At 39.4% G+C, this 26,460-nt stretch overlaps 3 protein-coding genes across 8 annotated transcripts in view; 1 reads left to right on the forward strand and 2 right to left on the reverse strand.

The window, feature by feature from the left end:
• The window catches only part of LOC123866478 (neprilysin-4-like), a 73,182-nt gene extending 64,996 nt beyond the window's left edge, over window positions 1-8,186 (forward strand). For both annotated transcript variants that reach the window (XM_045908071.1, XM_045908072.1), the window contains 12 exons: window positions 1,099-1,275; window positions 1,899-2,006; window positions 2,449-2,593; window positions 3,332-3,546; window positions 3,806-3,982; window positions 4,328-4,431; window positions 5,113-5,171; window positions 5,416-5,464; window positions 5,802-5,869; window positions 6,273-6,406; window positions 6,877-7,047; window positions 7,517-8,186. In XM_045908071.1, coding sequence (XP_045764027.1) covers window positions 1,099-1,275; window positions 1,899-2,006; window positions 2,449-2,593; window positions 3,332-3,546; window positions 3,806-3,982; window positions 4,328-4,431; window positions 5,113-5,171; window positions 5,416-5,464; window positions 5,802-5,869; window positions 6,273-6,406; window positions 6,877-7,047; window positions 7,517-7,693 — 1,584 coding nt within the window. In that variant the 3' untranslated portion in view covers window positions 7,694-8,186. The remainder of the gene's footprint in view (window positions 1-1,098; window positions 1,276-1,898; window positions 2,007-2,448; window positions 2,594-3,331; window positions 3,547-3,805; window positions 3,983-4,327; window positions 4,432-5,112; window positions 5,172-5,415; window positions 5,465-5,801; window positions 5,870-6,272; window positions 6,407-6,876; window positions 7,048-7,516) is intronic.
• Window positions 8,187-9,744: 1,558 nt separating this feature from the next.
• LOC123866502 (probable U3 small nucleolar RNA-associated protein 11) lies at window positions 9,745-17,322 on the reverse strand. Its single transcript, XM_045908139.1, has 4 exons — window positions 16,982-17,322; window positions 16,162-16,287; window positions 10,898-11,086; window positions 9,745-9,979 (listed from the first exon to the last, which is right to left on the reverse strand). Exons 1-4 carry the CDS (start codon window positions 17,210-17,212, stop codon window positions 9,770-9,772), a joined length of 756 nt encoding a protein of 251 aa, XP_045764095.1. The 5' UTR covers window positions 17,213-17,322; the 3' UTR covers window positions 9,745-9,769.
• A 769-nt stretch (window positions 17,323-18,091) lies between these two features.
• Window positions 18,092-26,166, reverse strand: LOC123866487 (sodium channel protein Nach-like). 5 transcript variants are annotated; one of them, XM_045908092.1, is made up of 12 exons: window positions 26,026-26,166; window positions 23,846-24,004; window positions 23,183-23,359; window positions 22,624-22,826; window positions 21,973-22,170; window positions 21,379-21,648; window positions 20,800-20,899; window positions 20,157-20,324; window positions 19,702-19,825; window positions 19,169-19,277; window positions 18,842-18,948; window positions 18,092-18,272 (listed from the first exon to the last, which is right to left on the reverse strand). In XM_045908092.1, exons 4-12 carry the CDS (start codon window positions 22,785-22,787, stop codon window positions 18,139-18,141), a joined length of 1,374 nt encoding a protein of 457 aa, XP_045764048.1. In that variant the 5' UTR covers window positions 22,788-22,826; window positions 23,183-23,359; window positions 23,846-24,004; window positions 26,026-26,166; the 3' UTR covers window positions 18,092-18,138. The 5 variants fall into 5 exon arrangements, with proteins under 5 accessions (XP_045764048.1, XP_045764047.1, XP_045764045.1 ...); XM_045908091.1 differs by having other exon boundaries at window positions 23,107-23,359; XM_045908089.1 differs by lacking the exon at window positions 23,183-23,359 and having other exon boundaries at window positions 23,849-24,004.
• Window positions 26,167-26,460: the final 294 nt, after the last annotated feature.

Genomic DNA, 26,460 nt, shown 5'->3' on the forward strand with positions numbered 1-26,460 from the left:
TTGACCCCTCTAACTTTAAAGTAATAAATTGAAGGGGCAACAAATTCCTGAAAGGCCGGCAACCTTAGCCGGATACCTCTGGTGCTGCAAATATTCATGGGCAGCGGTAATCACTTAACATCAGCTGATCCGCGTACTCGTTTGCTCGCTATTTTCAACAGACTTCGAAAAAAGGAGGAGATTCTCAATTCGTCGGAATCTTTTTTAATATTTAAAACAAAAATGTCATTTGCTTTAACGGTAAAGGAAGACATCGTGAGGAAACCTCCATGCCTGAGAGGTATGATATTCGTGTGCAAAAATATAAATAACAAATGAAAGATCCATATCAGCTAAATCATGCGGAGGTGGATCTTCATCGTGACATGGAATTCGTTCCCATTTAAATGATAATCGCACCAAGGAAATCACGAACTGGATTTGAAATGTAAATTGTAATTGCACTAGATATCTGATTCAATATCTCAATAAGCATTTACCTATGCGTTTACTTTAGGCCGATCTTATAGAATCCATTTGGAGAACCAAGAGACTTGCATTTCAAATGCTATCTGTCTGTGTTGCAGTCTCAAAACATGACAATTATTAAAACCTACAGGATGCCCGCGACTTCGTCCGCGTGGATTTAGATTTTTATAGATCCCGTGGGAACTGTTTGATTTTCCAGGATAAAAAGTTGCCTATTTCGATTACAGGGACGCAAGATACTTTGGTACCAAATTTCATACAAATCGGTTAAGTGGATGAGACTTTAAAAATCCCGCGGGAACTGTTTGATTTTCCGGTATAAAAAGTAGCCTATGTCCGTCCCCGGGATTTAAGCTAACCCGATACCAAATTTCGTCAGAATCGGTTAAACTGTTGGGCCGTGAAAAGGTAGCAGACAGACAGACAGACACGCACACTTTCGCATTTATAAGTATATAAGTATAGATTATAGCATATATAGTAATACTATAGTTATTTAATAGGTATGCTGTCTTTTCGGCTCCAACGGTCAGCGCCCCTACCACAAGCATGCCCACTGCCATTCCAGCAAGCTGATAGCTTCTACATCACTGACTTTGATTTGACAAAAGCCATACTCTTGTCTTACAGGTAGAGCAAGTGACGCCAGGGTTCAGCGACCGCTACCTGCGCCAGCCGGACCAGTTCGCGCACGAGCTGGGGCAGTACCACAAGTACATCCGCGCCGTCATCGAGATCGCTGACAACGACACCGACGCGGAGAGCTTCGCCGACGACATCATCAAGTTCAGCACCGACTTGGCTCTGGTAAGAGAAGTGACGCCAGGGTTCAGCGACCGCTACCTGCGCCAGCCGGACCAGTTCGCGCACGAGCTGGGGCAGTACCACAAGTACATCCGCGCCGTCATCGAGATCGCTGACAACGACACCGACGCGGAGAGCTTCGCCGACGACATCATCAAGTTCAGCACCGACTTGGCTCTGGTAAGAGAAGTGACGCCAGGGTTCAGCGACATGGAGCAGTTCCACTTGAACATCGGCGCCGATAGCTGACGACACCGACGCGAAAGCTTCGCTGATATCATCAGCTTCAGCACCAGCTTGGCTCTGGTCAGATACAACCAGGTGGCCCTTAAAGTCTACCTCAAAAACTGCAATAACGCATGGACATCTTCCATACACTCATAGGTTTCTTTTGCAGATTTGAATAAAAGACGGTCTTGCATCGCTTGTGTCTAGTCATCTCCATTTTATATCGTCTATCCAGCTAGCAGCGTCGTATGCACCATAGATGCATATCGCCAACATTTTTGACCTAACTTCCATCACCTTCAACGCTGCTCCGACCTATTTCCACTGAGAAACTCTGAGCTTTCTTTTAAGGCTATAGTTAACGACCACTTCTTTCATATAATTATTTTTGTTTTCAGATAATGACCCCAGTGGAAGTGCGTCGTAGTGGCACGCATCTGTTCCACGAAGTCAGCGTTTCGCAACTCGTACAGGGCTCTAGTGGTGGACCCGCCCAGTGGAATCAGGTAAAACTATTTTGCATTAGACTACTTATTTTTCATTCATCTCGAAAGCCTCTCACCAGGTAAAATCTGTGTCAACGTAGGAATTTCAAACTAATATACCAAGCCGGGAAGCAATAATGGGACCAGTAGTCTATTACGTATCTATGAACTGTTATGAATTTAAAGAAGGTACCCAACAGATAAGAGTCAAAATGCTAATTCGTTAAATTGGTTAATCTTGTGACATGACATTATAAGCTCTGAATCTGGACGATACACACCGACGAGGTACTATCCTCGGATCCTAGGAGACTGTAGTCCGTAACGCAATTATTTGGTAATCGACAATTAAATAACATATCCACTAAGATACGGAATAGAGAATAGACCTTGTGCTTTTACAGGGTCAAATCTTTCCACATACCTATCCAAAATTTTGAGGGTAGTCTATATAAAATTTCAGCACAAATGGCAGAAATACATCGACCTCGTGTTCGCGGACACGAACGTGACACTGGACCAGAACCTCGACCGGGTGATTGTGATGGACCTGCCCTATCTGCATAAGCTGGCTACTTTGTTGACCGACACCAAACCTGTCATCATTGGTAAGTTACACTCATTAAATTGTTATTTTTCGTAACATTTTGTACAATACAAAGACCGAGACTTCGTTTGGGCTCAAACAGAATAACAGCTTTGTGGTTACTATGTGTTGTTGGATCAACGAATAAACCTTATTCTATTCTATTCTAAAAGCTTCGCGTCCTCGTTGTCAATACTCAACCCTCAACCGTTTCCCAATACTCAAAAGCTTAAGGGTTAAGGAAGGAAACGGTTGACGATTCAAATCTCACTCGTTGCTATTGTCGTAGTTACCCACTTCTAGCACAAGCTTTACACTTAGTTGGAGGAAAAAGAGGAACATAACTCAAGATCGATGACTAATATTCTTTTTTTTAAATACCTACTCAAACGAATGAGCGTGCCTTTCTACTTCTTCTTCGTATCATTCTTGCCACATCAATCGCGTTTATTATGAAGTGACATTTTTCGAGACACGTAATTTGCATGTACGAGTAAATAGATTTCTTTAGTCGATTTATTTCGTTTCAAAAACATTTCTGCTTAAAGTTTTTGATGCGAACCGCGAAGATTTGGCAAGTCCTTCCAGTGTCCGTGTTTCCTGCCACATATAACTTAAGTACCTTCAAGGAAAGTGTAAATAGGCATCTTCTAAGCAAGCGCGCTCCTACATGGTAGACTTCATCGTTGCTTTCTTTAAGACCCGACTGTCGTCCAACGCAAGCCTACCCTATGATTCGAAAACTTTGTGCAACTTTCAGAGAAGTTCCTGTGGTGGAGCGTGTTCTCCACGCTGGCCCCGATGACCCTGAGAGCGTTCCGCGACCTGGGCTTCGAGTTCTCCAAGGCCGTATTCGGGCTCCAGCAGCGGACGCCGCGCTGGAAGAGCTGCACCTCCAACGTCAACGCCAACTTCGGCGTGGCCATGAGCTACCTGTATGTGAAGAGACACTTCGACTACACTTCCAGGCAAAAGGTATGAATCAACCAGCGCACCTTTCGTAGACATTACAAAGTTAAACTACACAATGATCGGCTTGTTTATATCTTGGATATGGACTTCTTGGATATGGAAGCATGATGATGATTCAGAAGTAGTTCTCCTTGGAACTTAAGAGTTTCAGCTCTGTGTCCAATTTTCATTTCCTCCTGTCTTTGGCTAAAAGCACTTTACTTTTTTAAGGTCTGTCTGCCAATGGACCTCATAAATAAAACATGCCTCACACATATTCCAGGCAATCGAGATGATAGAAGACGTGCGTGAAGCGTTCGCCGCGGCTACCAAAGACTTACCCTGGATGGATGCCAGTACCCGCGCTACTACCTTAAAGAAGCTACGCGCCATCCGCACCTTCGTGGGCTTCCCGTCGTGGCTGCTCACCCACGAGGACCTGGACAAGCACTACCGGCATGTGAGTCATCCGGCATTCCCTCTAGTAGCAGCCCCCTTGTTTCTGCCATGGATGGCGCCAGTACCCGCAAAAATAATCGGGATCGTTCGGGATAGGGGATGATAATTTTTGTCCCCTGTAACTCCATAACTCCGTCAAATACTACCTGATTTTGACAATACTTTTTTCTCTAGAAATATTGTGCCGGCAGGTAGGTTTCACGTAATGAGGTGATTTGATGAACAGTTTCCAAGCTGGAGGACGGTACTCCTCAATTCATTACAAGGTGTAACTAGAAAGCTGGAAAATACTTAGGATTATTATTATATACCACCTAAACACAAACCAATGCCAATTCTTTTCCAGGTGGAAGTGATAGAAGGCGACTTGTTTGGATCCTACCTGAAGCTGACGCAGGCAACCGTTAAGAAGTCCCTGGAGTCTCTTCGCGAAAAACCAGACAGGGATAGGTGAGTGGAACTAGTGACCAATAAACTGGAAAACTCATGACTGCAACGCCGTACCTATCGTAAAACATGTTTAAAAATTTGCTCTGAGATGATAGAATAATGCATGTATTATGTAATGCAAAAAAACTTATCGAGTGCGAGTAGGACTCACACACCAAGGGTTCCGTACCATCGTACAAGAAATAACACTTTTTTTTTAGTTTTTGTGGCCACCATTTTGAATTTTTTATTATTTGTTGATATAGCGTCAATAGAAATACACATTCTGTGAGAATTTCAGATCTCTGCCTATTACGATTCATGAGATACAGCCCGCTGACAGATGGACGGACAGACAGCGGAGCTTTAGTAGGTAATAGGGTCCGGTTGACATCCTTAGGGGTACTAGAACCCTAAAAACCATTTTATTTGCTAATAAGTAGTTTTAAAGAAAATCAATCTAGCCGTTTTAGAGTCAAACATCTAAGTAGGTAGGTACTTACTTCGTACCCTGGTAAATCTAGAAACCAGCTTCGAACTCCGAGGTGATTACCTATCCATCATAATAAAACAAGTAGTTTTTGAGGGAAATGTAATAAATAAATTATTATTTATTATTATTAATAGACAACCGGAAGTTTTAATAAGTACATCGAAAATTAATTAATTTTGAGTAAAAAATAATATTTTCGTTTTTATTAGATGGGTCGCCACCGCTACCACTGTGAATGCGTTTTACTCAGCGACACTCAATTCAGTCAGTAAGTACCATCAAGTATCAGTATTCATCAAGTTAGTAAACCATTAACTTTGGTTGAGATCTATAGGGCGCACTATGACTTTGTTTAGACTTAAGACACTGTTAAAACGAGACAGCGCTATGCTGCTGACTTAAAACTGTCTCGTTTTAACTGAAGCTTAAGTCAGAGCAAAGTCAAAGTACGCTCTATAGATCTCAGCCGCTGTCCGTAAAACACATTATTAAATTATTTATTTTATTTGTAGCGTTCCCAGCTGGAATTTTGCAACCACCGTTTTATGGAAATGGAATTGAGTAAGTATCACATAAGTCTATTCGATTATTACCAGCGTTATGATACCTTCTGATATAAGATAGGTACCTATATCAATTTTTTTTTTTATTTTTTTTATTACGTATATATGAATGGACCTACTCAGTTATGTTACTATGTAGATAATAATATATATTAATAGCGAGCAAACAAACAAGCGAGTCACAATATTAAACGAGTTATATTACTATCGCAAAGGACTATCACCATCTAGGAACCCTGGAACGAAGGAAATCATTTCAAGGTTCATCCGTTCTTCCTTTTGAGGAACGGAACCCTAAAAATTCGAGATTCTAAAATGGATTGCACTTTTTTCAGAGCTATCAACTACGGATCGATCGGAGCTATCATGGGACACGAGGTCACTCACGGATTTGATGATCAAGGTAACCCTTTCACTTTCAACTAATAAATATTGACTTTTAAACTTTTTTAAACAATTTCTTCTCTCACGGTGATTACAGAAATGATGTCGATTTTCAAAACACACTAATATTATAATAGCGAAAGTTTGTGTGTATGTTTGTTGTTAGGTACTTATTCACGCAAAAACTACTGGACGGATTTAGCTGAAATTTAGAATGGAGGTACTTACATTATACCATGGATTAACACATAGGCTACTTTTTATCCCGGAAAATCAGAGTTCCCAGGTGATTTTTAAAAACTAACCGAACGATCTACATGATGCCGCGAACAAAGTCACGGGAATCGTGTAGTTCATAAATAAATTGTCTGCGCATGTACATCGGCGTAACTTAAACGAGTGGTAATTTTTGTTGTTCTCAGGTCGTCGCTATGACGAGCAAGGCAACTTGGCCCAGTGGTGGACAGCGGGCACCCTGGAGCATTATCACGCGCGGGTCAAGTGTATCGTGGACCAGTACAACCAATACAGATTGCCTCAGCTGCCGAATTACACTGTAAGCTTATCATTACATTCCATCAGCCTGTATGCGTCCACTGCTGGACAAAGGCCTTTCCAAGAGCGCGCCGCCAAACACGCTCCTCCGCCTTCCTCATCCACCCGCTCCCCGCCACCTTCTTCAGGTCATCGGCCCAGCGGGCTGGAGGTCGACCCACACTGCGCTTACCGGTACGCGGTCTCCACTCCAGAACACGTCTGCCCCATCGGCCGTCGGTTCTGCGATAGGCATGACCTGCCCATTGCCACAAGTTTATCATACTACACTTCATTTCTGTACAGACTCTAAAATTGAGAAGGAGCTAAATGCATATCGCGCCGAAAAATACCATAAATTCAATCAATCAAATGCAGATCAAATTTCGCAAGCGACCCATGCGTTTACTCGTGCATTTCACTATTTTTCATTTTGATCCAAATCTTAAACGTCTTACTCAAACAATTATGTCGACACTTTTATATCCTCAGGTGCACGGCTTCAACACTCAGGGCGAGAACATAGCAGACAACGGCGGGCTACGCGCGGCGCTCAGCGCATACGATCTGTACGCGCGCCGACACCCCACTGCACGAAGAACCGTACTGCCGGGACTTCCTGACTATACTCCTAACCAGCTCTTCTTTTTGGGCTTCGCACAGGTTTGTTATATTTTATTCATGACTAGATTTTTCATAGTTCAGCTTCATATATCCCTTAGGCTATCGGGGATAATGTAGTTATCTATCAGTGAAATAATAATATTCAGAATCAGATAATTATTTTCGAAGATTTTCTCAGAAAACATTGGAAACTGATGTTTCCGAAAATAAAATCTATGTAGAACCAAAAAGAAATTTTGGTTCCACGCAACACTCTTTTTTATAGAAAAATTAGTTATTGAAAATTCCCACTTTTTTAGCAATAACACAAAACTTACTTTTGTAGCTAACCGTTTTTTAGAAATAGGACGGCAGATATACCAACGAGACGCAAAAATAATCGAAATAAAGCACCCATACGTATTCCGACTTCAACGCAACTAAACTTAAAATCCAATGTGCTAATTGTCAGAAATCGGGCCATATAGTCAAGATATGTCATTCTTCAAATTGCGTTTGTATTTCACAGATATGGTGTGGAAACTCAACGACCGGCGCACTTAAATCCAAAATGGTAGAAGGCGTTCACAGCCCAAACAAGATTCGAGTGATCGGTACTCTTAGTAATTCGAAAGAGTTCGCCGAAGCCTGGCAGTGTCCCGTGGGGTCAGCAATGAACCCTGAACATAAGTGTGTGCTGTGGTAGTTAAATTGTGATCTTAGTTGTAAGCAAACCAAAGACAAGACTCAATGTTACCGATAAGTTACCATAGACATAAGATCCTCAGAGTGTAGCTTTTGAGAGAAACTTTTTTACTAGAGACTGTGATGGTTGTTATTGGTTCTAATTTTGGTATTCGATTAGGAGAAGTCGCACCAATTGTTATTATTACAATCACAATCACAAACAATTGGCTGAATCTATGGTATTCTTGTTACGACAATAGATTTTCGCCAATTTGACTGATAACACCAATTCAGAACTCTAGTGAACAAGTTTTGCTAACACATGCACTTGTAGCTAAAAATAGATAAGGACCAGAGTTGCTGTGAAGAGAAAAGTTGAGACTTAAATATTTAGTTATCAATTATCATTTCTATAATGTTTAAGACAGTATTTAGAGTAATGTAATAAAAAGAAACGGAAACTAAACAAAAAATATGTTACCTTGTCACTATAAGTTGTATTAAATTGTGACGAATAATAAAATAATTAGGTAATAAGTAACTTAACAGTTCAAAATGTTCAAATGTTTATCCATTATCCGATACTATATCACACGGTAAGCCCGTTTTCAAATACTGTATCTAAGGCTAAGATCTATAGAGGGTACTTTGACTTTGCTAATTGCTCACACTTAAGACACTCCGAGTAAGTCAGAGTATGCACTATAGATCTCAGCCATAGTGTTTCAAAATTATAAAAGTAATAAGTATAGATGATTGGTGTTAAGTAATAAAAATTATCAAATCGGATAGTGTGAAAACAACGTGTAAGATTTACGATTTTGTGATTACCAGTGTTGTGATACTCTGAATGATTTAAAACATGCATTTATTTCAAGTATTGATTAAGATTTTAATTTAGAACAAAAATCGAAATGCTCAAAAATCTGAAACTAACAAAGTGATAACATTGTATAGGTAATAGTAAAATAGCATATAATATTAATTATTATTATTAATGTTAATCTTATCAGATGTTGGTAGCACCGATATTTCGGATGTATGCAAAGAATAAATTAGCTAAACTAAATAATCATGCTATCCTTTTTTGTGAAAAGATTTCTTGTAGAAACAAGAAACATTGTGGAAAGGATACAAATTAGTAAATATAAGTAAAAAATAAAATCTATTTATTTTGGAATAAAAAAAATTGAATAATGAGATCGCTTTCTTTATTTTTTCCCTCATGAATTGGAATTTAAGCTCTTGAGCTGACACAGCAGTACTTGAAAGGATTTTCTTGATGAAAACTTTAAGAGGGGTCTCTTAAAGTTTTCATCAAGAAAAGGTTGCCTGATATTCAAATGAAATTGGAACTACGATTGTATGGAGTAAGTGACGGAGAGAGCCCTGTTAATGACATTACTTTATAAGATTAGTGCTTTTAAAGACTCAGACCCACGCTGCTGGTTTTGTCACAGATTTTAATTAAGTCCAGTGTGAAAGTTTTTGGGGGATGTCTCTTGACGCCCTGTAGATTAAAGTTGAATTTGGTGGAGACTTAGTTGCCACAGCGCGTACCAGCCGATAGCGTGGGGTTAGCAACATTGACTCATGTTGGTATCTGGACGTTTTACTACTGTTGAATGACACTGAATTTGGCCCATTTGTGGGTGCTTTGGAGAGCATTTGCTGTCGATTATTTTTGGAGAGCATTTGTTGATGGTCCCGATTATTATTATTACTAACATTTAAAAGTAATTCGTTAAACTTAAGTTGAAAATCATATTATTAGTTGAGTCATATGAGGCACGATCTGGGGACCCACCACATTATTATCCCAAGAAAACCCATACTGCTGTGATTATGACTGGAAAGGCGGTTTCCTGTGTTTATTCCTCAGCGATGAGGAATACAGAGATAGAGTGAAAACATTTATGACCGAAATTAATCAGCTATCTATCCACGGTTTGCCCTACTAGAGCTCCATATAATCTACGTCAAATTTCTATCCCTAGCAGGGCAAATCGTGGACAGATAACTTATTGATTTCGGCCGTTAATTACTCCAATTAGAAAAAAAAAACAGTAGTCAAAAGCAAGGTACCTTATAGGTTTTATTTTTTTCTCTGAAATTGAAATTTGAAAATTGGCGCGGACGTGGCGGTGCCGCGCCGTATTTTCTTAGGCTTCATCACTTTGGTGTTCTTCAGATGGCGCTTCAGTTCTATCTTCTGCTGAACCACAGTCAGCTGCTTCTCCCTTTCTATTCTTTTCGCTAGTTCATTGTAGGTCTTCTGTTTTAACTTCTTAGTCGATTTCATAACCTGTTAGGTAAAAAATAGAAATTTGACAATCACTTAATAACAGGGAGCATTTTTACCTTGAAAGAAGTACCAGGTTCTATTTTTTAGTAATTTTGCGAAACATAAGTTTTCTGCAAAGGGTAGGCTAGAACAGACTATGTAAGAGTGGCATAACATATTTATCCAGTTTCATTAGTATAAAAAAAATCTGAAACCAAATTGGAAATATCTAACATGATGTTCTTGAATTACTCAGATATACTGTCGACTAAATAGACCTCTTTTTTTTTCTCTCTCGTCTGGCTTTTACAAAGATTAGCCAATGTCAAGTTTGTAGTTATTTGTAACAAGTTAGTTAAACTATACAAGTATGGACCCCGTCTGTGCCGGCGCTCGCCGACATACGCACGGCACCCCCTTAGAGCACTTTCCAGTCAGTTTTAACAAAAAAAAAAACACTCCAAAAAGGCAGAGCACGCCCGCCAGCCAACACCAACACAGACAAAGTCCAAACAGAACTCTAAACAGTGCAGGCAATATGTTCGCATATGGGTACTATACTTGAGAAATCAAAACCTATAGGGTATTTCCTGTTGACCTACAATGTTTGCCAGGTAGCAATATTTTATAACAAAAGTAAACAGATAAATCCGAAAACTATGAATGTGTGGTTACATCACAAAAAGTTAGTGTTATTTCTTATTCAATGGTGCGGAACCCTTCATGTGTGAGTCAGATTCACACTTTGCCGGTTTTTACTCTGTCTTAAGTCAGAAAAGTTGAAGTATGCTCTACAGATCTTAAAATATAATAGAATATAAACATTTTTTATTCAGTTAAACTTTTACTAGTACTTTTGAATCATCAAATGCATCTAGCACTGCACTGGTTCTGAACGCCTTTCCTATGAAGAACCAGCATAATGCAATAAGAACCTACCTCCTCAACTTCAGGTAGATTCATGTGAGCAATGTCAGCCAGCCGCGGTCTGTTGGACTTCCTGTTGACCAGAGCTGGATGGGTGTCCAGTCTCCTGGCAATGTCGAAGTTCTTCTCTTCCCCCTTGTCCACAAAGAATATGTGCGTGTTTGGTGTTGAGTCAGCTACTTCTGTCATGTGGAGCTGGGACTGGAAAATAAAATTACCACTCGTGTTTAACAAACCAGTTAAACCAGTACAGTACTATTACTTTTTTTAATTTATTCATTGCAAATACATGTAATAGCTGGTACAAAAGTTTTCAGGTCACAGGTTATATTGATAAGAAAAAGATAATACTCTAAAATTGAGTTGCCATCAGAATCAGTACCATTTGCTTACTCTTTATGTAAATAAATAAATAATAAAGCTTTACTTAATTCCTTACAAAGTTACTACAAGTTGTTGATAATAAAGTTAGAGAACTTAAAAATAATTATGATTAGTAAGTTAATACAAATTATTTACATAAGTAGGTATATTATAGTGTTGAGTTGTTTTTTTGTATAGACCCCCTTTGGGTAAAAGCCTCCTCCAAGTCATTCACTTGACTCTATCTGTAGCTGAGGCTAGCCATATTCACCCCCTATCGCCACTATTTCATTTACCCATCTGGCATATGGCCTGCCTTTCACTCTAGTGCCTCTTGGTCCCGACCGTCTAAGTGTCTGTTCACACAGACCAGCTCGGACGGTGCTCTTCTTTTCACACAGACCTCCGGCACACGTACGGTTGGAACTGGCCGGAGAACAGAAATCATACATAGCCAGTCGGCTCCTTTTATTTTTTCACACTAACTGCATAAGGTTTGCTCTCCGGCATTCTCAATAACAAAATAGGTGATATGTAAAAATAAACCTTATTTCAACTATCCAAAGCTCTATTTTAATCGCTATCAAAATCTGCTCTCCGGTCCGAGCCGGTCTATGTGAACTGTCATATATGGAATCTAAACCATTTGTTTACCTTTTTGTAAAAAAGATCAATACAAGTGGGTAGATAAAAAACATCTGATATAATTATTATGTGTCATGTGCTACCAAGCTCAATAAACGTGTTTAACCTTACTCTCGTATTATTTGAACATAATAGTGGCGACGAAGCAAAAATTCGATTAAAATGGATCATAAAGCAGTGAAATTTGGTGAATTTAACCCAAAAATTGATATATGGGACAATTACATTGATCGATTGAAGTTTTGTTTTGAGGCTAACGGCATCGTGTTGGATGGCGCAAAACGAGCGAATTTCTTTACTGTGTGTGGAGCTGAAGTCTTTGAAACATTTTTAGCTTTGATTACACCAAGAAAAGCCAGTGATGTGTCATTTGTGGAAATTGAAGCTATTTTAACAAAACATTACAGCCCAAAACCAAATGAAATTTCAATGTCATACAAATTCTATACACGGAACCAGAATATAAATGAGAATGCATCAGAATATATTGCACAGTTGCGTAAGATTAGCTCTAAATGCAATTTTATGGAATTAGAACGGATGTTACGCGACCGACTTGTGTGTGGCATGAAAGATCGTCGTCTACAGTACGAACTTTTAAAAAAAGATAACCTTCGTTATCAAGACGTTGTTGATGCCATGCTAGCTGCTGAAACGGCGGGAAAAGACTGTCACATGATCCAGTCCTCAACAAATACAGACAGCAGCAGCATAAGTTCAAACACGGCAACAAGTACAAATCAAGGTCCTTCAGTGGAACCCATGGATATTAATGCAGTACAGACCAAGACAAATGTACGACTATGTTATCGGTGTGGGGATCGTCATGGTGGTGAATGCAGATTTATTAACGCCACTTGCCGATTCTGCAAGAAAATTGGTCACATTGAGAAGATTTGCTTACTAAAAAAGAAGTCTAAGAAAAACATTAATTTCACGGATGAGGAAATACCTACACACTTGAATGGTATCTACAGTATGCAATGTGAAACAAAAGTAGCACCATTTGTGATTGAAGTTATATTGGAAGGCATACCTGTAATACTTCAGGTGGACACAGGTGCAAGTTTCTCAATAGTGAATGAACACACTTGGAAGAAGATTGAACATCAAAACCGACACATCATTCTTCAACCAGTATCACTTACTTTACGCACATGGACAGATACGCCTGTCATGTTACTCGGCCAAACTAGGTTACAAGTTCAATACAAAGACATCAAATGTACCTTAAATGTGATTGTAGCAAAAGGGTGCGGTCCCAATCTTCTGGGACGGGACTGGTTGACTCCGTTGAATATTGCACTAAACATTAATTTTATGTCAAATAGTGATCTTATGAATATTGACAAGACAATTTCTAAATACAGTGACATCTTCAGAGATGGACTTGGCACATTTACTGGAGATCCTATTACTATACATCTAAAACCTGGTGCTACACCTAGATTTTTAAAAGCTCGTCCTGTACCGTACGCTATCAAAGCTAAAGTTGAAAAGGAGATTGACCGCCTGGTGGCAGAAGGTGTACTACAGCCATTGTCCTTTTCCGAGTGGGCGACACCTGTTGTGCCTATATTGAAGAAGTCAGGAGATGTCCGATTGTGTGGAGATTATCGCAGTACTGTCAACCAAGCTACAGAATCAGACACTTACCCTATGCCAACAGCAAATGAGATATTTGCTACAGTTGCAGGAGCAAAGTTTTTTACAACCTTAGATCTTGATCGAGCATACACTCAAGTAAAAGTTAGTGACAGCACATCAAAAATATTAACTTTAAACACTTGCAAGGGTCTTTACTCAGTCCATCGGTTACCTTTTGGAGTCAAAGCTTGCCCTGGAATTTTCCAGAGATTAATGACAGCACTGCTAGCAGGAATTCAAGGAGTCGCGGTTTTAATTGATGACATTATTGTGAGTGGTCAGACAATGCTTGATATGCAACAACGACTCGAAGCGGTTCTAAATCGTATACAGAAGGCTGGATTTCGCCTCAACAAGGCCAAATGTAAATTCGCTCAGGAGAAAGTTGAATTTTTAGGTTTTGTGATCAATGGAGAAGGTATACATCCTGCTCCGAGCAAAGTGGAAGCCGTCTTGAAAACACCAGAACCTAAAAGTGTACAAGAATTACAAGCGTTTTTAGGATTATATAATTTCTATGAAAGGTTTATACCTCACAAAGCAACTTTACTTGAGCCGTTGCACAGACTTCTTGATAAATCTCAACCATGGCAGTGGACTAGACGTGAACAAGAAGCTTTTAATAAAGCCAAACAAATGCTTACATTTGACACTACCCTAGTTCATTATGATTTGGATAAACCGCTAATACTCACATGTGATAGTTCAGAATTTGGCGTAGGGGCAGTGTTATCACATGTGATGGACGACGGACAGGAGCGTCCGATCGCAATGAGCTCTAGGACGTTGAATATACATGAACGTCGGTATTCACAATTGGACAAAGAAGCTACTGCAATTATGTTCGGCATTAAAAAGTTCCACAACTATTTGGCTGGGAGGCCTTTTACGGTAATAACTGACCACAAACCGTTGCTTGGAATTTTCGATCCAAAAAGACCGATGCCATCTATTTTATCGCCCCGTTTGACAAGAATCGCTATAGCATTAACGGCACACGATTATAATATCGCTTATCGACCAGGAACTCAAATCGGTAATGCAGACAGCCTAAGTCGATGGCCTCTACCAGTGCCTGAGCAAGAGGAAGAACCTCTTTATGAAGTACTTCTAATGGCAGAAAAACTAGAAGATTTTCCTTGCTCTGCTCATGAGATAGCATCTGAAACTAAAAAGGACCAAACACTCTCACGAGTTGTTCACTTTCTACAGTGTGGATGGCCCAACAAAGTTACAGATAGAAATCTAAGAACCTATTGGCTACATAGAACAGAATTGTCTTTACAAGATGGCTGTGTACTACTAGGATGTCGTGTCGTCATACCACAGCCTCTTCGACAAAGCATCCTACGCATGCTGCACACCACTCATAGTGGAATTGTTCACACAAAGGCACTGGCCAGGAGTTATGTGTGGTGGCCACAATTGAATGATGACATAAATGAATTAGTCAGCAATTGCACTAGGTGTTTAGAAAATAGACATATGCCTCCAAAATCTTCACACGAGTGGGTCATACCTTCAAGGCCATGGTCTAGAATTCATATAGACTTTGCAGGACCATTTATGAATAAAATCTTTTTTATAGTCGTTGATGCTTTTTCCAGATGGCCAGAAGTTTTAACGGTAAACAACACAAATTCCACAACGGTGATTCACCATTTAAGGAATTTATTTGCTACTCATGGCATATGCGAAACCTTGGTATCTGACAACGGCACTTCTTTTGTATCCAGTGAAATGAAGTCGTTTTTGGAATCCAACAAAATAAAACATGTGACGTCCGCACCATACCATCCAGCCACTAACGGTTTGGCAGAACGCATGGTACAGACAGTAAAGGAAAAGTTACGGAAGATGGATGGACCATGGGAAATAAAAATCCCGAACATGTTGTTAGGCCTACGGGTTACTCCATGCTCCACAACAAAGAAAAGTCCTTCCGAACTTTTGATGAATAGACGCCTTCGCACACTCATGGATACGCTACATCCTGATAATATACAACATAAGAAAGTAGAAGCTCAAATCATAAGTAACGCTCAACAGAAAAACAGAGAGACTAATGTAGAGAGACTATCATTGAAATACCCAGCTCTGAGAGATGGGAAGAGATATTAGGAATACCTAAATCAGCAGAAATAGACATACCGGGAGGGAAAATTAAAACTAAACGAAATTACCATAATAAGGTTCCATATTCTAGGCCAAGTGGTTCTAATGAAAATATTGATTGTATTGGTTTGAATTTTGAATGATTGATCGGATTATTGTAAACTGTTTAGATGTGTACTTAGTTCTCAATTTGAACTGTTAAACTTTAATTAATTTGTATTACTTACTTAGGGGGAAGGTATGTCATATATGGAATCTAAACCATTTGTTTACCTTTTTGTAAAAAAGATCAATACAAGTGGGTAGATAAAAAACATCTGATATAATTATTATGTGTCATGTGCTACCAAGCTCAATAAACGTGTTTAACCTTACTCTCGTATTATTTGAACATAATATGAACAGACTCTAACTGACCTTGTGGTCCATCTAATGTACAACCCTTTAAAATTAAATAATAAATAGAGAGGCAATATATATAAATAAAGTAACAAATATAAACAAACCTGCAGTCTTTGTATCCTCCTGGTCTCGATGGTGCGCTTCATGTTGACATACTTGAGGCTCTGTGTCTGCATCAGCTTTACTTGCTCCGGAGTGTGCTCGTCTTCCTTCTCCAGCTCATGGTGCTCCTGAAATCAATGCTAAGCTCATTGAGTGCATGTTATAATACAATACATACATCATGGAGAACTCCATAATAGAATTCTACCAAAGATAATTAAATATCTTTTGTTTCTCTCTTAAACAAATTTCAAGGGACTGATGATTTACTAGTCTGCCAATCTGTACTTGGCAATAGTCAATATTTAAAGGGCCAATTTTTTCACAAACAATATTCACATTTAGCTATGTTGAAAACCCACAACTTCATCTGCACAGATTTAGGTTAGGCTATCATACATTTTATACAGCTGATTATATTTTTCATCATCATCATCATTATCAATCCAGCCCAATGCGGAGCATGTATCGCCTCTCAGAATGAGAAGGGTTAAAACCCCAGTCCTCCACGCTGGTCCAATGTGGACTGGCACACTTCACACATCTTTGCTAACATTATGGACAACTCTCAGGCATGCAGGTTTCCTCACGATGTTTTACTTTACTGTTAATTCAAGTGATGTATAATTGCTTAAAACACACATAGCTCACATTAGAGATGCGTACCCAGGATTGAACCCCGACCTCCCGAAGAGGACACCGATGTCTTAACTACCAGACTATCATTATACACCATCCGTCAATTAAAATAAGATAGAAATAAGTCTAGCAGCAAGCCATGGTATGATTGGGGGGCATGTAAAGACGAAGACGAAAACTAACCCCATCCTTGACTCTCGAGTTGATCATATGAAAGTAGAACTCATCGGGGTTCTTGTCCAGCGTCCTCTTCCGCAGCAGCTTGAGCGTGGCGCCCTTCTCGTGGTAGTCATCAGCTCGCTTCTTGTAATCTTTCTTCTTTTCGAGCAGACCCAGGTGCTTCCGAGAATCCGGCTGGTGCCTTTCTTTATGAGTCTTCTGGTTCGCCTTAGCGGCTTTTCTCCAAGACGACATTTCGTCTTTCTTATTCTTCGATGACTAACGTTGCACAAAATTAAAGTTTTATGTTATTAAATTGAAAACAAGCAGTAAAAATTTTAGAAAACGAACGCAAAATGAAAATGTCACTGTCAAAAACACATGGGCCACCAAAGATAAATAACCATGGATGTAGGATATATACTATCTCTATGAGGATATACAACCGGAATGACAAACACCACAGACAAAATAATCGTAACTAGTGCTGCCGGAAAATCGATTGCCGTAGTCATTCGATACCTTTTCAATTCGACTTACAGTACCATTAAGGGGCATGAGACGGGTCTGCCTGCGAAGTTCAAAAATTCCGTTTTTCGCAATTTGTTAACTAATTGGACAAAGTAGGTTTATGCCATTTTAATTGCTCCAATGGCAGTATCACCCTCACAGGTTTATATAAAAATCTTTACTTGAAAGGGTAAAGTGTAAGAAAGCTCTAGTATCGACTAATTCGTTCAAATTAGTCTATACTAGTACTTCGCACGGGCGGCTTATTACAATTTTCATAGGGATATGTATTATTTTTTTTTAAAATAAAATATAGCCTAAATTACTGAGAAAAAATTTATACTGGTGAATTTTCAAAATCGGTACAGTAGTTAAAGAGATTACCCTCTACAAACAAACCTATATAATATTAGTAGGTAAAAAATAATAATAGTCATAGATGACTTGTACACTGATGACTAGATAAATATTTGCGCAAAACAATTATTTTAGTCCAATCACTCCAATCTAAAGTTCTTCTTTTCTTGTTTGGTGGCACTACAGTGCCAGCCCAAGACAAGGTTAAGAAGAAAGGAAATTAATTTATTAAGGTTCACAAAGGTTCACTTCAATAAAACAATAAGGTAGGTATGTCGAAAGATTTTATTGTTACAAGCGTGTTTCAACCAGCGTTACATATCAGAGTGCTTCATGTCGGAGGACCTGCGGACGGCAATGGGAAGCCGCACGAACACGAGGAACAGCACCTCGAGCGCGCTGAACAGACCCACGCCGAGGAACATGTTGAACACGCCGCCCAGGGATGCTGCGAAACAACATTAAAAAATGTTAAGGCGTGTGACCGCGTGCAGTTGAAGTAAAACTAAACGCACGCGAGATTCCATTTTCAAAAAGAAATCAGTAAAACAGTTTTTTTAGTTACTTATGGGCATGAGACGGGCCTGCCCGCGAAATTCAAATTTAAATTGGTTTTTCGCAATTTGTAAACTAATACGACAACGTAGGCTTATGGCATTCTGATTCCGACAGTGGCAGTATCATCCTCACAGGTTTATATAAAAATCTTTACTTGAAAAGGTCCAGTTTAAGATATTAGCTCTAGTATCGACTAATTTGTGAGAATAGTCGATAGTAATAATAGTAGTAAAGATTTTTATATAAACCTGTGAGGATGATACTGCCATTGTCGCAATTAAAATACCATAAGCCTACGTAGTCATATTAGTTTACAAATTGTGTAAAACCAAATTAAATTTGAATTTCGCGGGCAGGCCCGTTGCTTCTACCTAAGGGCATGCACGCTCGACCGAAATTGCCGGCGCACGAGGATAATCGCACGTCCATTTATAATGGCGAGCTGTAAAAAGAACTCACAAAGCAATGTGATCCAAGTTTCCGTGGAATTAACCACAAATAATCGGGATTCGCTCAGCCGCACCGCTATCCGCAGCACTGAGCTGATGCTGGCGTTGAGACCAGCGCTGGAAAACAACGTCATTGACAAAATAGAATAGAAAAATAAAACACAGCAGTAAAAAATCATTAAGTTTAGCCGCCAAGCAAATTAGCGTTACGGTGTTAGTTGTTTTTTTCACATCACACTTTGGTTCAGAGCAAGTTACTTAAAATTTCAAATAGAATTAGGACCCAGGCAAGATCAACGAGAAATGCTAACTTGTCATCGAGGAATAAAGAACTTACTATATTTCGTCATTAGTATATTCGAACGCGTTCATAGGGCTGGATTCCAGGGCCATGTATGTAAATACTTTCTTGCACGCTGGGAGACACACGCAAGAGTCATTCTTTTCTGCATTAAACAAAATAAATTATAAGGATATACGAGTAGTTACAGAGTTTATTTTAGAATGGTCTGAAGAACTATCCCCATTACTTACTCCTGAGCGTTGAAGATCAAATGCACTCTGTAAAATGCACTTTGTTAGAGCTGCCATGTTCCCATGGGAATTTCGATAAATCCGGCCTTATTCCTTGTTTACGTTATAAAGGGCATTGCCTATATTCTGTGCTAAATTAAGTCGATTTGGACTGGAAATTGACGAATCAGTCAGCAAGTGAGTCAGGACTTTTATTTTTACTATATTATGAGATACGATGTTACTAATCTTTTCAAGACAATGGACACCGAGAAAACTTTGATTCGCGCTGACCTGTAAATATATCTTTTCCTATCAATTTGTATCATTCAAATGCTTTAGCTAAAAGCCAGTTACCAAAATGGTGAGTCCTCAGACAGGCGAGTTGGGTGATGGAGCAGGGAGGCAGCGCGCCGCTCGCTCCGCGGCTCGCGCTCCGCAGCGGCTCCGAGCAGCCACAGTGTCGCTCCTTGCACTCTAGCTGTAAATAAACCATACATAAATATCGTTAAGACGTGAAACTTCTTTAGGCGCGGTTGACAAGATTCGAAGAATATCTTCCCATTACCACTAGCTCTTTAATGAAGTTTCTCATGGTTTGCTTTTCTCATAACACCTCAAGTTATATGTGGTAGAAATAAGTTCATATTCAGGATCGTTGAACAAAAACTTTCATGCGCGTGGATCGGATGTCAATAACAAAACGATGTCAACGGCTCACGGCTTGTCGCTCTTCTATGGTAAACATGGAAGCGAGACAAGATCGTGAAGTTCCTAACCAAACTTTCCAAAGCTGTCTAAAATAAGCATACCAAGCATCTGTTCCTAGAGTATCCAGGAGTAGACACACAGGTTCCCTCCGTGATTTTCTCTGAATCACTGTCTTCGAAGGACGTGAATGTAATATGCGCGAGGTAGTTGTATCCTGGAGTCAACGGCATTGGTTGAATCCATTCCTCACCGTCGAATTTTGTGAAAAACTGAAACCAAGAAAAGCACGCATTGATTTCAGGTCAAAAGAATAATGGACGACAGATGTGGAGGGAATGAGTCAACGCATAGGATTCTGAACGCGGGAAATTAAAGTTTCAGATGATCCCCAAATAGATTGATAAATTGCCTCCTGCGCAGGTACAAGATCAGTGCTTTTAGTAAGTGGAATGAAATGTAAACAAATTTAATTTTCGACAGTTTTCTTAAATCAGGCTATCCCAAAAACCTTATCGCGGTAACAGAACATTAATCACAAAATTGTATGAGCAACTCATACAATTTTGTGGATCCAAAAGTATTGATAATAATTTATTTTTAACCAGAGAATCTGAGTTATGATTTAATATTTATTTCTAAAAAGAAATATAGGCAAGGAGTCTCAATTACAAAGCCAAGCTGAACACAAATTTTGAAAGCCGCAAAACCGAAAACAACATCTAACTAAAGAACAGTATAAGTTACCTCACAACTGTTAAATGCAGACTGGTCTGAACACTGCACAGATATGCTGAGTCTCCTGGTCACTTCCAATCGTGCTGCTGTTATTTCGTTTGAACTGAGGCTGAAAATAAAAAAATTAAAAACTGACGTAAAAAGAGAAGGCTTGATGAAGCAAGTGATGACTGGATCCATAGTCCACACGCTGTCAAAGTTTAAAAAGTCGCTTAAGTTGCACCAGATAAGTCATTTTCTGGCAGTTTTAAAATTTTGAAGTCATTCATTAGAGAATCGAGAGAACAGTCGTTTCGGCCAGTCGGAAAATGACCAACAGAAAAAAGCAATAAAAAGTTACTGTACGGTATACTATCCACCAAACAACCCAAACCTTTGAAACAACAAGTTTTTTGCACTCCTGTAATGTTGCTAATTTTGACTTATGTGGCGTTAGAGCTTAAGCGACGATTTTGACCTTTAATAATAAAACCTTCCGGGTTTCTAAACGCCCTTCTCAATAAGTTTCGTTTTGCAAAAATGGGAATCTAGACTTCATAAGAGTCAAAAGGTGGCATACATGAATTTGAATGTAGGGTCACCACTTACTTGTAAGGTCTGGAAACACAGCAGGCCCCCCAATCAGTCAATTCCTTCCTAAACAGCAACTTGCATGGCATCATATGACCTTGCCAACGACAATTCAGCACAATACTGTGGCATGGCGGAGTGACTCTCATCAAGGCTTGTGGTAACGTCAGGTTGTTTTTCACGAGTATTTCTTCGAGGATCAGAAAATGCTCAATTGGAGTTTTTTTTCTTCGCAGCACGTGGCTAAGTGCAATTGGCAAGCGATCCGTTACGTTTTCAGGTATTGACCTGAAAGTCACAATTTTTTTAATGATTGTAGGCAAGGGCTTGACCACAATGAAAATGACCTGATGGAAAGTGATGATGGGGCCTAAGATTTTTTTTATGACCTAATATACGAAAACCCCTTGACATGATGTCAGAGACGTTTTTAAATTTTGTTGTAATATTTTCTTTTTTAGTAAAAAAAATTAAGTTTTAAAAGGAACAGAACCTTGTAATTTTTGCCCATGTTAATTTTTGTATTCAACAATAGGTAGGCCCCATGGTTTCCATGCAGAGAAAAGCATGTCAGCACTTGATGCACTCGAGCATATGATGACGCACACTCACAGATTGTGCAGGCAGTAGTAGGCCACGGTCTCGGCGGACGGGCACACGGCCACGAGCGGCATGCGCACCTCGAGCAGCTGGCCGCGCAGGTCCTGCAGCGTCAGCAGCGCCGGCACCTGCAGGAAGCGCGCCCACAGCACCGAGCACAGCACGCCGGCGCAGCACGCGCTCGCGCAGCAACAGATCAGCCAGCCCACGCTACGAGAAACCACCTCACCAAATACTAAACATCTAATAAAATATCTAACGTTTATTTTAAAAGCAATGAGTTTTTTTAGGGTTCCGTACCTCAAAAGGAAAAACGGAACCCTTATAGGATCACTTTGTTGTCTGTCTGTCTGCCCGTCTGTCGTGTATGTCAAGAAAACCTATAGGGTACTTTCCGTTGACCTAGAATTATGAAAGGCAGGTAGTCTACCTACCTGCTCTTCTAGCACAAGTAAAGGAATAAAATCCGTAATACAAAAAAAAAATTGAAATGTGTTCACAAAAAATTTAATTCACAAAATCACATATAGATGGCGCAGACAGTTATAAACTTGCAGATTTCTAGATAAACGTGTTCGGTATATCTTGTACGATGGTACGGAACCCTTCGTGTGCGAGTCCAACTCGCACTTCACCGGTTTTTACAAGAGCAAATAAACTCACCGATCGTAATAGTTTTCAGATGTCAAATATTTAAATCCATGTAGCGTCGTGTCTTTGCAGAAGTCTTGAACTGCACGCCTACGTCCCGACTGCTTCACTTTTGACTCTTTTTTCTCGAAATCCTTCATAGGATACTTTTTAGCTAAATCCACCCTTAAAGACATGGTGATAATGCTCAATTTTGTTCGTCCCAAGTTTTAAACCTAAAAATTTCAAACCTAAAATTAAAATAATGTTCTGAATAGGTAGGTACAAAGGTAAGTTAACTACCGTAACTTGCAAAGGTACAAATTTTTTGCAAACACCTAAATTATTTTTTATTCACAAAAATTTAATGAATGCATGAATATACTTTTATTGTACACTACAAAAATTTGTAGGTACAGAGAAAACAGAAAGCAAGACGAGAATATAGGTCGGTACTATTTGGCGGCCTTATCGCTATCTAACGATCAGGCAACCAAAATGATGCACAGGACATACCTAGCTATAGAAATTAATCGTGCAATTACTTTAGCATAGTGCTAACTTGAATGGACGTGAATGCTTATATTATTAACAGTTTAAAATGGAGGTTAGTTTTCTGTTCAAGGTCAAGGGTCCATCAAGGGTGGTCGGCATGTGGCAACCCCATAATTATTGATGGTTATCAGGCGATCGCGTGGCAATCACGATCGATTAGCCCCGTGTTTAGATAACGATCTTGCAGGTTCAGCACTAGATTCATTTCCATTCCCTGGCAAAGTAAATAATAGTAATGTTTAGTAGTAGGTTTAAAGGGTGGACTAAAATCTGAAAGTAACAAGTGTACCTAAATTAAAAGTTTATAACACCCCCGACAAGTGAAGGTTACAGTAACTAGAAAAGAGCCGATAACTTTCAAACGGCTGAACCGATTTTCTTGGATTATAGCTAAGAACACTCTCGATTAAGCCACCTTTTAAACAAAAATTTTAATCAAAATTTAAATTAAAATCGGTTCATTAGTTTAGGAGCTACGATGCCACAGACAGATACACAGATACACACGTCAAACTTATAACACCCCTCTTTTTGGGTCTGGGGTTAAAAAGTCACGTATCCTGTTCTAATCTTGAAATTGCATTTCTTTAAAAATGTGTTCCCATGAATTATTCGAAGCTGAAAATATTATCCGCTGACAATAATTCGTCAGAACAGTGCAGTTTTTAGAAGAGCAAAAGAAGCTATAGAATTAACTTACTTTTTGAGCTCAATTCGGAAGTTCCCGCAGGCTCAGAGAATGTAACTGTTGAGCTGGACACACCAATACTTCAAACAGCAGTTGAAATAGTTTCTTTCTCCTGCACCCGACCATTTTTCTGTCCCCATGCAGGCCTCGTCGAAGGATGTCAGGGAATGCCTTAATAATTTGGCCAATGTTGCCAGGCCCAAATGCGAACCCTTTCTATTCCAGGAAATTACGGTTGGTGAGGTTAAGAAGGGAATTCTTAGTATTACATCCAAAGCTGTTGGTAGTGATAACATAAGCCGAGATATGCTTATTCTTATCATTGATGTTGTTTCGCCTATTATTGCCCACATCCTCAATTTTTCTCTTTCCTCTAAATGTTTTCCTACGGCTTGGAAGTTAGCTCACGTTATACCTTTGCCAAAAATCTCTAACCCTTCTTCACTCTCTCAATATCGTCCCATTTCAATACTCCCCATTATTTCCAAGATTTTAGAAAATTCCGTATTTAAACAACTTTCCTACTATCTTTTTCAAAACAACCTTTTGAGTCCCTATCAATCAGGTTTCCGTCCCTTACACAGTACCACCACCGCTTTACTCAAAGTCACGGAAGATATTCGCCATGCTATGGATAACAAAAAATTAACAGTACTTGTTCTTCTTGACTTTAGCAATGCGTTCAATTCAGTGGATTTTGATGTACTACTCAACATTCTCTGCTCGCTTAATTTATCACCATCCGTAGTTGAATGGTTTAGATCCTACCTTCTGGGTCGCCGTCAGAGAATCTATGCTGACGGAGTTTACTCTGATTGGGCTGATATCTCTGCCGGTGTACCTCAGGGTGGCGTTTTGTCTCCTCTGTTATTCTCTGTTTTTATAAACGAAATCACTAAAACAGTTTCATCCCACTACCACCTCTACGCAGATGATTTGCAAATTTATAGGCATGCTGCTGTCACTGACCTGGCCGCTACAGTGGATGAAATTAACTTGGATCTTGCACAAATAAAGAATTGGGCTGACACACACGGTCTTTTGGTAAACCCAAAAAAATCGCAGGCTATTGTAATAGGTAGTAGACAATTTCGAATTCGTGCTGATTTAAAAAATCTCCCTGCAATAGCCTACGATGGGGTAACTATTACGCTAACCGAAAGAACTAAAAATCTTGGCGTGATATTGGACGGCCATTTATCGTGGGCAAGTCACATTAATGAAGTGAGTAAGCGCATGCACTACTCCCTTCACTCCTTGAAACGTTTGCAGAATTTCCTTCCTCTTAAAACTAAAATCTTACTCGCACAATCTCTTCTGCTTCCTCTCCTAGATTACGCCGATGTCTGCTATTTAGATGCAACCGAGGAGCTGCTTGATAAACTAGATCGCCTTCAGAATTTGTGCATCCGTTTTATTTTCGGATTGCGCAAATTCGACCATGTTTCTCAATTTCGAAATAAGTTAAAGTGGCTCCCTATTCGACTTCGCCGGAATACTCATATTCTCACGCTACTCTTTAAGATTTTAAATTCATCCTCCCCCTCTTACTTGCGTGAGCGCTTCAACGAAGCCGCTCCTCGGGTGATGCCAGTGCGTTCGTGTGTCAAGTTAAACTCACTTGCAGTTCCCCCTTACAACACTATATTTTATGCTAAATCTTTTACGGTACTCGCAACTCGCCTTTGGAACTCACTACCTGACAGTATTTTTAAAAATAACCCTTCCATCAGCACCTTCAAACTTCGTCTGAAACAGCACTATCTTTCCTCTCTGTCATAACATATTGTTTACATATATTTATCGGTATATATTATAAGATATATTTATGACTATAAGTATATATTTATGTATTAAGGTATATATGTTTTTGTAAGTCTATTTTAATATATAAATATTTGTAAGTATATATTATAACATAATATCTACTATATTTATTTTTTATTTTTCATGATTACTGTCTATCTTTGCTGTACCTATTCTACTCCATTTATAACCTCTCGCACTGCCAAGGGTCACTGGTAGAGATCTCTTATAGAGATAAGTGCTTCCCTGTCCACTTTTTCTTTCCTTTTATTTATATTGTTACAACTTTCTGGTACAAATAAAAAATAAAAATAAAAATAAAATTAAAAAAAGCTGCAGTTTATTAGTGCCAGTATAAAACATTCCGAGGTTCGAGCTAAATTTACCTTTGGCTAAGTGGAGCAGTTCTTCTGAGGCTTCCTTCAAAGTGGTGGTTGGCCAGGTTTCCACTACCTATCTGGTTGTGGGTTTGCCCATCACCCTTGTTTTTTAAGTGTTTTCTCCAAGCCGCGATGTTTATTTGCTAAAAGGTTAGTTACCTAACTACTACCTTCGTCGCTGACGGCTGAACCTTTGCGTGTAAGTTCGACAGTTGCATTATATGCTTTGTGGTCTAAGAGCCAATGTAAAGTGATTTCATTGAAATTCATTAAACTGTAGTAAGTAGCCAAAGCGTTGCTGTGCGGTTGTGTTCATAAACGCATGGTCCTCAAAACGGATGTTAATGTTAGTTACCTCTTTGTTGGTGTTGGACCTACTAACGTATTCGATGGCTTTGAGTTTTGCCTGTCAAGTACGTGGGTGCTTTCGTTCAGCTGTAG

This window comes from Maniola jurtina, chromosome 6, assembly GCF_905333055.1.
Source record: "Maniola jurtina chromosome 6, ilManJurt1.1, whole genome shotgun sequence".
NCBI classification, from domain to species: domain Eukaryota; kingdom Metazoa; phylum Arthropoda; class Insecta; order Lepidoptera; family Nymphalidae; genus Maniola; species Maniola jurtina.

What these genes read in the sequence shown, in the direction of transcription:
- LOC123866502 (XM_045908139.1), bottom strand. Translation starts at nt 17,212, where the DNA reads ATGTCGTCTTGGAGAAAAGCCGCTAAGGCGAACCAGAAGACTCATAAA. An exon ending in GGAGGATACAAAGACTGCAG is followed by an intron (nt 11,087 to 16,161) that starts GTTTGTTTATAT and finishes TTTATTTTCCAG; the next exon opens with TCCCAGCTCCACATGACAGA. An exon ending in ATCTACCTGAAGTTGAGGAG is followed by an intron (nt 9,980 to 10,897) that starts GTAGGTTCTTAT and finishes TTTACCTAACAG; the next exon opens with GTTATGAAATCGACTAAGAA.
- LOC123866487 (XM_045908089.1), bottom strand. Translation starts at nt 22,787, where the DNA reads ATGTCTTTAAGGGTGGATTTAGCTAAAAAGTATCCTATGAAGGATTTC. An exon ending in TCTGAAAACTATTACGATCG is followed by an intron (nt 22,171 to 22,623) that starts GTGAGTTTATTT and finishes GGTTTCTCGTAG; the next exon opens with CGTGGGCTGGCTGATCTGTT. An exon ending in TACTACTGCCTGCACAATCT is followed by an intron (nt 21,649 to 21,972) that starts GTGAGTGTGCGT and finishes TGTGACTTTCAG; the next exon opens with GTCAATACCTGAAAACGTAA.